This window comes from Amphibalanus amphitrite, unplaced genomic scaffold (assembly GCF_019059575.1).
Source record: "Amphibalanus amphitrite isolate SeventyFive unplaced genomic scaffold, NRLGWU_Aamphi_draft 000544F_arrow, whole genome shotgun sequence".
In the NCBI taxonomy this organism is placed as follows: domain Eukaryota; kingdom Metazoa; phylum Arthropoda; class Thecostraca; order Balanomorpha; family Balanidae; genus Amphibalanus; species Amphibalanus amphitrite.
In genome coordinates, this window is record NW_024882038.1 from 328,381 (window position 1) to 340,912 (window position 12,532).

General features: G+C 50.2%; 2 protein-coding genes across 4 annotated transcripts in view; both read right to left on the bottom strand.

The window, feature by feature from the left end:
* Window positions 1-12,163, bottom strand: part of LOC122393610 (rab11 family-interacting protein 4-like) — a 56,536-nt gene extending 44,373 nt beyond the window's left edge. The window contains exon 1 of one of the 3 annotated variants that reach the window (XM_043389823.1): window positions 11,994-12,163. The gene's annotated coding sequence lies outside the window, so the exon portion shown is untranslated. The remainder of the gene's footprint in view (window positions 1-11,993) is intronic. The other 2 variants (XM_043389824.1, XM_043389822.1) reach the window with 2 other exon arrangements.
* LOC122393612 (peroxisomal membrane protein 2-like) lies at window positions 4,059-6,673 on the bottom strand. Its single transcript, XM_043389825.1, has one exon. It carries the CDS (start codon window positions 5,429-5,431, stop codon window positions 4,826-4,828), a length of 606 nt encoding a protein of 201 aa, XP_043245760.1. The 5' UTR covers window positions 5,432-6,673; the 3' UTR covers window positions 4,059-4,825.
* Window positions 12,164-12,532: the final 369 nt, after the last annotated feature.

Below are 12,532 nucleotides of genomic sequence, written 5' to 3' on the forward strand. Positions count from 1 at the left end.
AGAGAGAGAGAGAGAGAGAGAGAGAGAGAGAGAGAGAGAGAGAGAGAGAGAGAGAGAGAGAGAGAGAGAGAGAGAGAGAGAGAGAGAGAGAGAGAGAGAGAGAGAGAGAGAGAGAATGAGGAGGAGGAAAGAAGGAGCAGAGCTGAGGAGGGAAAAGGAGAAAGAAAATGAGAAAGGTAAAGATATAGAGCCAAAGGGCTAACCAATACTACTCAGCTCGTTGTGGTATAACTGAGCGACTCGTGCTACCAAAAGAAACTGTAAAGGATTTGCATTGGTTCCAGTCTGCAAGCTGAAACATCTTATTTCATTCCTCAGTGTAATCCGCCCCTGCTCGGCACACCCTAACAATGCCATTCTCTAATGGATGCGTGGTGGCATTGGCTATGGCTTCGGTTGCCTGGCAACCCAGAAAGATGCGGGTCGTTCGTCCGGATCGACTGGCGTATGACAGGAGATATTGCTGTCCATATACATTGATCCAATGCCAAACGCACATTGCCATTTAGTCTGTATCGCGCTGAGGCAGCTACCACAGTGACGTCCACAGCCTACAGACAAAGCTTTGGCAAGAATTTGGCATGCCGGACATAGGCTAAACTTGGAATAAACACTGCTGTGAGATAGCGGCTCTCGACGTTTTACGATAACTGAGCAGCTCCTATGCAGCAGCGAGAAATGGATCGCGTGATTTGATTCAAAGAATCGATGGTTATGTTGGCAACACAATTTCCATCGATTCGACAAGGATCTCGTGATCATTTGACCACCAAAATACCCCAAAACACATGAACGTTCCAGCATTTGCCTTCAATTTTTCAACGTCACGTCTTTAACAAGCCAACTGCGCCAGGCCCCAGAGGTCTACAAATTGATTCACCGTCAACCCCGTCGCTAGCGTCGTCGTCGTTTCCCAGATAACATCGGCATCGACGGGGAACACGTCGGCATCGACTATGGCGCAGGTCGCAGGACAACACAACTAACGACAGATCGGCAGCCGCACCGGACGTTTATACAGCGATCAATGGGACGGTGTGACACAGGAAGAAGTTTTGCGAATCTGGGACAGGTTTGGGAATTGGCGGCAACGTTTTCCTGCGGAAAACCAGTTCAAGTGCATCGCCTGAGCTTCCTTAGTTGTAACCTCGATCATAAAAATAGCAAGAGAAACATTTACCTGAATGATGTTGCCGCTAACAAATTTAGAAGCTGAAATTCAGTAATATGATTTTGATTGTTTGAGCGGACAATATAAGTGTCATCGGTAATGCGAATGCAATGAATTGAATTATCCATCATGGTCTCATGGAATTAGTCTGTCTCTAACCTTCTAACTCCACACCAGCTCATTTCCCTGTTTCATCAATTCCTCCAACTCCTAAGCTGCCTCGGACTGAAAGCCAGAGTCACATGCGACTCACAACTCTGGACTTTGACCACTGCGCCAGGCCAGGTCGTCTAAATCCTGCCAGTCATCCTCTCCAACACGTCGTGGAGTGACCAGAGGATCCGAGACTTCACTAACATGACTAGCACGGCAGGGGCGGCGGTTAGTTGATGGTACTCTCACGGTAACGCGGTAGTAATGCGGCAGTTGCGTAAGGGAGTGATGGGAGCGGACTTCTCACGCGGATGTGAAACCAACTGGACCTTCGTGTATCATGAGCTAGCATCGGAAAAGCGATTCAGTTTAAGCAGGTTAGGTTGCGGATGCAAAACTCCGTATGAATTGCAATAGCAGTCAGCAGAACCAAAACCAAGATAAGAATGGCGCCGTAATGCCGACGAGGAAAACTTCAACAAAGTCTGAAGATGAACAGTGTAGACCTTGCAATGAACGCATAAGTGATACCTCAGCTGGAGGTATAAAAATACATAGTCGTTTGACCTCGTCGCATAGCTCGTCCAGCACTTGTCATTCCTAGCTTCAACGATTTACATGAGGGTGAATTGCATTGCCCCGATCTCATCCAGGCTCCCCTATGAATTTCGCTACCATGAACTTACAGTCACCCTAACCAGCTCGGCTGCTGACAAGACTGTCCTTGACGGTGCCCGATCCCAAACACGGAAGTCACGTGGGAGAAGCCGCCCCAGAGCCGGCGGCAGCGGCTGCAGATCCAAGTCAGCCGCCACTCCAAGGTCTTCTGACCCTGAGCCGCCTGACTACCTGGCTCTTCCCGGTCCTCTTCACCAATGAGATCGAGCCCTGGCTATGTATGATGTCACCCAGACCACCACCTTATCGCTGATTGGCTTGGTGACCGCTTGTGACGTCGTCTCTGACTCAGAGCACCCACTTGCTGCCCACTATGGCCAGAGTATGAGGTCACCCGCCTACTGGCCCCGGCGTCACGGTTAAATCCGGGTCAGACTCAATTGAACGACGGATTCCACTGTGCACTCGCTCTTTGCTGCCTTGTCATTACTTCTAGCTTGCAGCGGTGGGAGCAGGAAGATGATAACGAGAGAGGAGAGAGAGAGAGAGAGAGAGAGAGAGAGAGAGAGAGAGAGAGAGAGAGAGAGAGAGAGAGAGAGAGAGAGAGTGAGAGAGAGAGAGAGAGAGAGAGAAAGAGAGAGAGAGAGAGCGAGAGAGAGAGCGAGAGAGAGAGAGCGAGACAGAGACAGAGACAGAGACAGAGACAGAGACAGAGACAGAGACAGAGACAGAGACAGAGACAGAGACAGAGACAGAGACAGAGACAGAGACAGAGACAGAGCACAGCGAGACTGGGAGAGGGATGACAGAGTTGCCAGATGACCCAGCGACAAGCGCTGCCAGCTGGGACCGGTTTGGACCGGGGATGGGTGATGGAACCTGCCCGTGGCCTGTACCAGTGTACCCGGACGTCGGGTGGCGGTGCTAGGTGCGGCAGGGGCGGTGTCAGGGACGCCAGGTGAGGGGTGACTGGGAAATGTGGGTGCACAGAGGCGATGCCAGGGACGGCAGGGAGGGGTGAGTGGGGTAATATGAGAATAAAGGTGGTGTAAGCTGGGAAAAGGTTGAGAGGCGAGAGAAGGTTATGAGGTGATGCATGGACGTCGTCAGACAGGATGAGGGTGGACTAAAAAAAAAAACAGCAGGCGAGACTCAAGTGCTCATTACTTACCACCCTTCCTTTTTCTTATTCCAGACGAGAATGATCCTTCAAAAGGTATATTTAAAACATATTAGCATATAAGCTAGGCTCGTCCATGTGCTGGTAAGAAAAATCAAACTTGGATTTACCCAGTCGGCTCTGCAATCCTTCAAACCTAATGCTCTGGATGTCATTACAACCGTAGTTCATGTGCCGTTTGTTTAGATAGCAGCAGGCGCCTGGCGCCGGACAGGGGCGGATGATGAGTCTCGAAATGGGGGGGGGGGAAGAAAAATACCATGATATTCATTATCCCTTGTTATCAATGATCTAATTTTATTTCTTGGTGTATCCTTAGTAATTGAATATTTCTATACTTGGGTAATGAAAATTAAAAGAGAAATCGAGCCCTGAAACTAAACTAAAAACACAACTTTGAATGAAAGATTGAAGGCCCGAACTGATCGTCATTCCCTGGCGACCGCCTCACACTGATCGATGATGGGTTATTGAACCGAACAAGAAGAACTAATGCCACTTAGCGACCAATGGAAGCCATGCTCGTCTCGCCTCTCGAGGGTGGAAGCCTTGTGACCGGGTAGCAACGGAGAGTAGTGGAGTGGAGAGGCTGAGAGTCCCTGTAACCGACGATACCAAGGAAAAACGGGACATAGACAAGAAAAATGGTATTGAGAATATGTGGTTGAAGGCGCAACGCATGATTTGCCACACAGTTACTTATGATAATGATTGTTGAAATTATTTACCTCTGTGATATCAGTAGATCTTTGGCGCAACTAAACTATGCAGATGATCGATTTCATGGCTGTGAGCATTACAATATCCTTGATCCAAAACTATCACATAATCGTGCATTTAAAACCAGCGCTCAAGTTTTGTCAACGATATGATCTTCGATCTGACGCATATATTACGTGATCACTCGTGCTAAATACGCAATAAAAGAAGAACGCATTTCCATCGAGCCCGTTTATGTGTATATTTTCACCAACACACCACCATAAGATCACAATAACAGATAAAACGGTCCGTACCAGCGCTAAAAAACAGCGGCGGTTCGCGACCTGAAAACAAGTGCAGCTTGAAACGGCATACTTATAAACCAGCCATCGGGATAATTGCTAATTACACCAATTACTCGGGGGTGAACGACCTCCGACCGAGTTTCATCCACAGCATGTGCTTACAGCGCCTACGCTTTTCCGGTCACGTGATTGTTGTTACTCAACATACATCCGGGGCTTTCGTCAACCAGGCTTGGAAAGCGGGCAAAGTCCGGCCAACAGCGGTGACATCACGTGACATGTCAGCGAGCATAGGTGAGTTGGCTGAGTCGCTTCATAGCAAATCACTCAAGCGAGCTTGGTCCCTCACAACAGTGTCACAGTTTGCCCACATTTGTAACTCCCGCTCTGCCAACAGACCGCGGTTCCATTCTATCGTGAGCGCTCAGTTCGTGTTCCAAAATAAACATTCGAGTTCCTACCCACCATGCCTACATGTGCTGCATATTTAAACACATTCTCCACTTACATATAATGTAGTATGCACTTTCATACACTGCTTACGTTCAAAACGAGTAAAACATGTATCATTCTTTCAAATCTCTCCACGTTCCCTTGAGCACAGACTCCAATTCCCAGCCAACTCCATCGTCGCCTTCCCAGCCCGTGTCACTCCAGTCTCCAGTCCTCCTTTGTCCTCATTCCTCTCCAGCATCCTCATTCCTCCTCCTCACGGTCTCTCCTGGCAGCCTCTCGCAGCGCCGCCCTCCTCCTCTTGCTCGCCATGATGATGATCCAGAAGAAGGCACAGACGTTGCCGAACAGCACGCGGTACTCCTGCGACACGTAGTTGACGTTGATGTACGACAACGGAACCCAGAACTTGAGGTTCGCCTTGAACATCGGCAAGAAGCCGTTCTTCAACATGAAGACAGTGCTGTCATGACAATGTCCTTCAAGACGGTTGAGGACGTATAGCGTTACGAGAAGGAACACAGGTCCAAAGAGGAGCCTGTCGGCAGCGAGACGAAGAAATGCCGCTGCTGGAAGAGTCGGAGGAAGCCATCGATCTAGAAGACGGTGGAAGTGGTGGGTGGCCGGTCCTGTGATGACCAGGCCCATCAGGGCGTAGTTGCCGGCGCTGGAGAGGTTGAAACGCTTGTTGCGGAGGATTGTCTGAGCCGAGAGATCGGCCAGAGCGCTGATGATGGCGCTAGAGACCGACTTGGTGAGGATGGGGCTGGACTGCAGGAGGCGCAAGTAAGCGCGAGCTGCTCGCACAGTCAGAGGTGCTGAATCCAATGGGGCAGCAGGAGGCGCCATCGTGGAGGGTGTGACGCGAAGACGAAGTACAGGAGAAGGAACGGCACTAACGCGCACTTCAAACGTCCCAGCTATGCGGGGACGATCCTTGATGAGGATGCTGGAAGCCGTTGTTGGTGACGACAGAAGACTATGCTAGATGGGCAGTCCCAAGCAACTTCGGGTGCCAGGTGTTTTTCAGTCCTCAATACACTGTAGATTACGTCTCTCACAGTTCGAAAACCACTTCCTTCGTTCCACTGTCTCGCACTGCACTTCTTTTGCTTTAAATTTCACTAATCACAAAGGTCCTTGTTGAAATCCTTCTCTGTCAGTTCACTGCTCTTGAGCGTCGCAGTCGTTTGTACCATTTAGTTGGCTTACAGAGCCATCTTCAGACTTCTTTCGCGTCTCCGAGCACAAGCTACACTCGTTCAGTCGCCTGTGGTCACTGGTCACTAGCCGACGCAGTCCAGTGCTCTCACGCCAGACCACTTCAGACGCCACGCCCCCAGGGTCTGGCAGCACTGTTTGACCTTGGCCCAGCCGCCAATCAGAGACGATCTTGCCACGAGGCTCGGCACAATACGTAAACAAAGCTGGCCGCAGGCGCAGAGAGCGGTGTGGGTAGGATGTTTTGAGATAGCCGGCGAGTTGGGCGTTGAGCACAATGGTAAGACGAAAGACAACAGAGCTCACGATGACGTCACAGTTCTCTGACGTCACAGCGTTGTCACGTGAGACGCGAGGTTCGAGAGCGTCACGGATGGTGAACTTTCTACGCAACTAGTTGGATATTTCTCGACTTCCCGACGAGCAAAATACCTCGCCGAAATCGCTGACGTTTGCCTACGCACAATGGCTGATTCAGCGGGTAGCCAAACTTGTTCCCGAGTACCCAGGTCACCGCTGTCAGTGGCTCAGCGACCGTCAGCACACGTCAGCACACGTCAGCCATGTCAAACCAGTCACTCCGCCGCTCGCGAACGCTGGAGCGCAAAGAACCCCAAATTCGCCACCTTTCGCAATGTCACCACCCACTCTCTCTTCACCGATCACAACGCCTTCCCTTCACCACTCCTGCCACGTGCCGTCCTCTCCACTATCCTCTCTTGTCCTTCTTTTCGCTGTCCTCCTTTCTGCTCCAGTACCTCTTCCTGCAGAGGCCCTGCGACCGCTAGGTTGCACGCGGCCCGCCCGGCCAGCCCGGTCCCTCCACTGAGCTCGCTTCCCCAGCTGGTTTTGTCGCCCAGGTATGCGGTGTGGGGCGGCTCGTTCGCTCAGGTGGGTTCCCGCACCGCGGCGGCGGCGGCGGCGGCGGCGGCGGCGGCGGCGGCGGCGGCGGCGGCGGCGGCCGACCGGCACACCCGCAGGGCAGGTCCGTCTCATACACAGGTGTACGGGCGGAAAATTACGCCACCAGGTGCGCGCAGCGTGACGGGGTTTTCCGGCCGGGTGGTGCGTAGGAATCGCTGAGTGTGGGGTAGTGCTGGTTGTGAAATGGTTGGATTGAAGTAGTACTGCATGAGTTGAACAGATTTATTGCATTAAAAAAATGAAAATAAGGGGTGAAACGTAAAGAAAATGCACAATTGACACAAAGACTCGAAGAGCCACAGAGATAATTGACAAAGGACTCAAAGTTTATTTCTTATCCAAGACATATGACAAAATAAATAAACAATACAACGTAAAAAACTTCGTGTACCTTGGTCGTCTTTCACTCGATGCCTTTCAGACGTCTTTCACTCGAATTCGACGCACCAGCACTCAAGGGGAAAGTCTGCTCTACCGTTAAAAAGTGGACAGATAATATCACAGATCCTGTCTGTGGTAAACAACAGCAGGAAGAGACAAACATGGTGACCCAATTTTCCCCGGCAGTTCACGCAAGAGTCAATAGAGGCTGAATTATGAATAGTGCTGCCGGTGGGATTTTGCATTAATTCAGCCTTAATTAAAATCAGTACCAAATGAAATTTTGGAGAGAAGCGATGGTGGTAGCTAAAAAAACAGGAGTACAGCAAGACGGGGAAAATCTACCCCCAAGATATCATGCTCGCATTTACACAGGGTGCTTCAATACAAGGCCCTGAAACTTAGTTGCACTCAAAACTTTTTTACTACCTCCTGGAGAGTTCATTTTCATCAAACCCGCAAGATAATAGTACATTGAAAGGGTAACTCGCTGCTACCATTATGTGCATAGTAACGGTACGTGGTTAATATGAGCTTATTCGCCAGCGAAGAGTATCATTACCATGTAAATATCAATATTACTCTCGCGATCCAGAACATCACGAAAACTCTTTCCTCCTGGGTATCATGACTCGGGTACAGATAGTCGTTTCATGCGTGGATCTTGTTTACCCTCGTGAAGATGATTTTTGAAATGGAAACAATCAGCCAATCAGAAACGAGATCGGCCGTTTGCGGTTTGAAGGCCGCGCGCATCTGTCAGTTTTCGGCCGTTGGTCTCCGAGAGCGGATGTGAGCAGTGTCGGTGCCGCGCGGCGTGGCCGTTGGTGATTGTGCTTGTGTGTTGTGCATCGCCTATAGAGCCTCTGTGGACATTTTATTGTAAGTACCGATGTGCTAGAGCATTGCGTGCCGTTGAGTGGTGCTAATTTGACCTGGTTAACAGGACCCCGTGCACGGCCACGTGGCCTAGTGTTGTGAGTACGTACATTAATTTTGTTGTGATGCTACAAGTTTATGCATTTTGTTGGTGACTTTGAAAAAGCCTTGCACTGTAGTGATCCAGTCTCATTATCTCACGCAGACGGGCGACCACCCAGGAACGCCGTCGCTCACTTCAAATATTGTGCGCTCTGCCTAATCCAATATGAGGGCGCTGAATGTCTTGTATTCATATTCAAATTGCATTCAAGTTGTATCGTGGTGTTTATTTACCGCTTGTGCATTGCTGAACGCTTTGTATAAATTTGTATGAATAAGTGAAGAGTCTCACAATGTTCATGGTTGGTGTGCCCCTCGTATTGTTTGTACGGAAGCCAAATACACCTACATTGTTGCTCTTGAAACATTTTTTTTTTAGTTGGTGAGCTCCGGTTATCAGAAGCTTCGTGAAGCTTCTGAAGGAAGCGTCTGTGGGTCTGTTACCATCCTCTGGGGGGTTTACACTAAAGGAAAGAGTAAACATTACCATGTGACAAAGGGTAGGACATAAGAATATACTCTCTGTAGGAGGGTAAAGCACAGAGTAGATGATGCGTTACTCCCTAAAAAAGGGTTCCGTTAAAGATTTACCCTTTCAAAGAGTGTAACCCAAAAAATGTTACACTCTAGACAAGAGTAAATCAAAAGAGTTTACCATTCAGAAGATGGTAAAAAACGTCTGTGTGTCATGTTACCCCTCCCTGGCGAGTTTACGCTTCATGAAAGAGTAAAATTTACCATCTGGAAGGTGGTAAAAAACGTCTGTGTGTCAAGCTACCATGCTATGGCGGGTTTACCCATCAGGAAATGGTAAACAAGTTTTCAGTGTGGATGTTAACTACGCTGTTTTTTCCACGATAGTAGAGTTTAAACTTTACATGACTTTACTTAAGGTACCAGCGAGTGTTTTAGTAAAAAGTCGATATTTTTATTCTATCTCGTTATTTTCACATACCTGCATAAATTCGCTCGCCTCCTGACATTCCTGTGCGGTCAATCATTTAGTTGACCTGTCTGGTATTCTATCGACTGCATCGACTCACCACGGGTGACCTCACTGATGCATGACGGTGGATCCATAAAACAAAACCGCCAATCATCGGCAATTCGCTGACGGCTTGTGATTTGAGGCGCAGTTGGTTGCCCTTGGCAGAGGTATACGGTGGCGTCGGATTTCAAGGACGATAGTGTTGTCAAAAGACGCGTGTGGAAGAGAGAGAGAGAGAGAGAGAGAGAGAGAGAGAGAGAGAGAGAGAGAGAGAGAGAGAGAGAGAGAGAGAGAGAGAGAGAGAGAGAGAGTTGTTTGGTATGTTGGCTACAGCTTAGAAAAAGTGGACTGTTAAAGCCGTTTCCGTTATCGGGAAAATTTGAATGCCGTTCATTGAAGAGAAAGGGTCTTTTCTTCAGTGGAGTGTACATGGCTTCCATATTTTATGCGTCTAGTTATTGCCGCGTCACGACGTGGGTTACACAATTAAACATATCTGTCTCCGATATTTCATCCAAATTTCCACAATCCTCAATTTTCATTCGCGACTTCCAATCCTCCAAATAAGCCTTCATTTTCACGCACACGCACACACACAGCCACAACAGCCCAGACAACTCTCACCCACAGCCCCCCCCCCCTCCCCGCAGCACAACTCAGCCTTCCGCCCCCGCCCCTCCCCACCATGACCCCCCCCCCCCCCGCCGCCCCCAAACGCCGCTATCGCCGCCAATGCAGGTAACTTGAGCCAGTCACGCGATCGCCTGGACCGCTATGACCCGACCCGACGAACAGCCCACGCTAGCCTGACGAGTGACGGGGCCGCCGCAGGGACGATTTAGGACCCGAGTCTGACGCTGGCATAGACGATAGCCTTACAATAGCCTATGTGTCGTGCTAGCTAAGTAAGACGCTAACGGCTAGCGCTGCACTAGCTTTGTAGAATGGTCTGTCAATCTACGTCTCATAAGAATGGAAAGGTGGAAGGATAAAACGATGAACGGATGGCACAGTGCTTCGGGCTTGCTCAAGATGGTAGAATATAGTGGGATGGAATGAGTTCATAATAGCAATCAGGCGATTATTATATTGCGGGTACGGGGTACAAGACAAGCGTAGACGGCAGTCACTGGAGAGAGCACAATGGGAACCTGAGTCATAGTCGAACAGGGTCCACCCTAGTCAAACTGAGGAAACTGAGTCATGACCAGCCCCCATGTGGGCCTCACGAGCTGCAGTGAGCAAGGATTCCTGTCAGGATGCCAAATCGGGGCAAATTGTGGGCAGAAATGCCGTGGATACGCCCCTCTGAATTCAGCACGGCGTAATGGATCGGCAATGACTGTTGCTGGCAGCAGTGTTCTGAGCTGGTGCAGCTCGATGCCGATAACGTCAATGTAATTTGAATGTGAGCATTGAAAATTTGTAGAGTAGGATTTATTTGAGAAAAAAAGATAAAGGAGTCCCTAATTATCACATTGGCCATTATAGTGCATTTGCTGCGCATCATAACGGTTACCGTTTAAAATCACTATCAATTCGCGATCAGCTCCCCTAATTTCATCCATCATTCCTCATTAGCCTCTCATTCACCACCTCTCATGCCGTCCTCTCCCACACCGCCATCACACACGCACGCACGCAAACATCACCATTCGCTCTGTCCTGGGAGTCTCACATCAGAAGACATTTAACTGTGGACATCCTCCATGATCGATGACAGAAGTTTGAGCCGGCTCGAGCCATTTGGGCCGACTGGAGTCATTTGGGGCTGAATCGCGTCATTTAGGGCCGGCCGGTGTGGTCAATCAGTAAACTGGCGATTGGGCGATACGCCGACAGCCCGGGGTCTAATGGAGCGGTGGTGGTTTCACCGCAGCCGCAGCCATCACTGTTTTGGATGACGAATACCACCACCGTCAACTGCCATCGCTAACGCTGTGATTTAACTGCGGCCATTGCCGCTCCCAATTACGACCGTCACAGCCACCGACATTGTCGACCGTCGCAAACACTTTAACGAGGCACCGCCACTGCCACTGACAACATATAAACATTAGCACGGCCGGCAACATAAGACACCGGACGTTTAACACTAGCTATAAGCCAACAGACACTAGATACCACCACCATCGGGCGTGAGACATCGCACCATCATCAGCAATATATCCAGCACAAAAGCTTGAAGACCAATGCGATTTCGATTCATTATAATCAGTGGTGTTTCAAGTCGGTTAAATTCGCTACCTAGCCGTCGCCACATGGCTGAATAAGTGGCACAGACAGTCGTCTCTAACCCTCCCTAGCACCCTCCTCACTTTCCTGATACTGATATACCGACAGCGGTATACGGTACGCCGTACGGTAAAAACCGTCCGTCCTCCTCGACCCACCGGACGCCTCTTTCCGGTCCCCCGGCACACCGTGGGAACTTCTCACAGCGTCGACCCCGGCCTGTATGTAATTGTAGGCAGCCCTCCCGGGCGGTTATACCCTCCCCTCCCATCCCCTTCCGACCTCACAGTCTCACCCCTCTGCCCCACATGCGACCTGGCATTCCCAGCCTACTGCCTCCGAAATGTTCCTTCATATCCTTAGTAATGCCACATCCATTTTTATTTTTCATTATGTCATTGGCCGAACCCATCTACCCATGATACATTTTATGGCTAGCTCCAAACGTATAGGTAAGTCAGCGAGGTAAACATTTGTCCGAGGCCTCTCAGCAATATCAGCACTCTACAGTCTACAGTCTACAGCCCGCCCGAAACCTTCACGTTCCCCGCTGCCGGCCCACCGCTGCCGCTGCCGCTGCGGTCCGGACGACCACCGTAGCCTTGGGCCCCTTTCCCATGCCCCCAGCGGCCGTAACAATAGACCTCCGTTCCCAAAAGTCGCCCACCTGGGCCCACATACCTGCCAAACGAATCCGTGAGCTGATCCGTTACCGAATTACTCCACGTATCTCGTGTCACGGTTTGGTAAATTCGCGTTAGTTCACAGGAGTATCACGGTCACACACAGAGCTCACTCGACAGCACAGCACCCACGACGTTCACTCGCAGCGACCACTGTCGAAGTCGGCAGGCCGCTTCCCAGGTGCGCCCCAGTGGGCGGGGATTAGCGGTGACGTCATACGGTGGCGTCACAGGTATTCAGGGTGAGGCAGGTGAGGGCAGAGACATCTAGGGAGGAGGATCAGAAGTAGTGCTATCGCTGTTAGAGGGACGTAGTCACGTAAGCTATAGGTGACGCAGCGATCGCATATATCCTCCGTTCCACCGTTTCCATCCTCAGGATAGTCGAATCCTTTTTCCCCACACCTCAAGCCTCCTATTCTGGGCTGGACGGTCACCTTCATCCAATGTAATAAGCTCCACCCTGGACTCCGTAGTCCGTAGGCTAGGAATTAAGGTACGAACCGGAAACGGGAATCTCAGCATTCATTTTTGTAT

Coding starts and splice junctions, on each gene's coding strand:
- LOC122393612 (XM_043389825.1), bottom strand. CDS start 5,431: ATGGCGCCTCCTGCTGCCCCATTGGATTCAGCACCTCTGACTGTGCGA.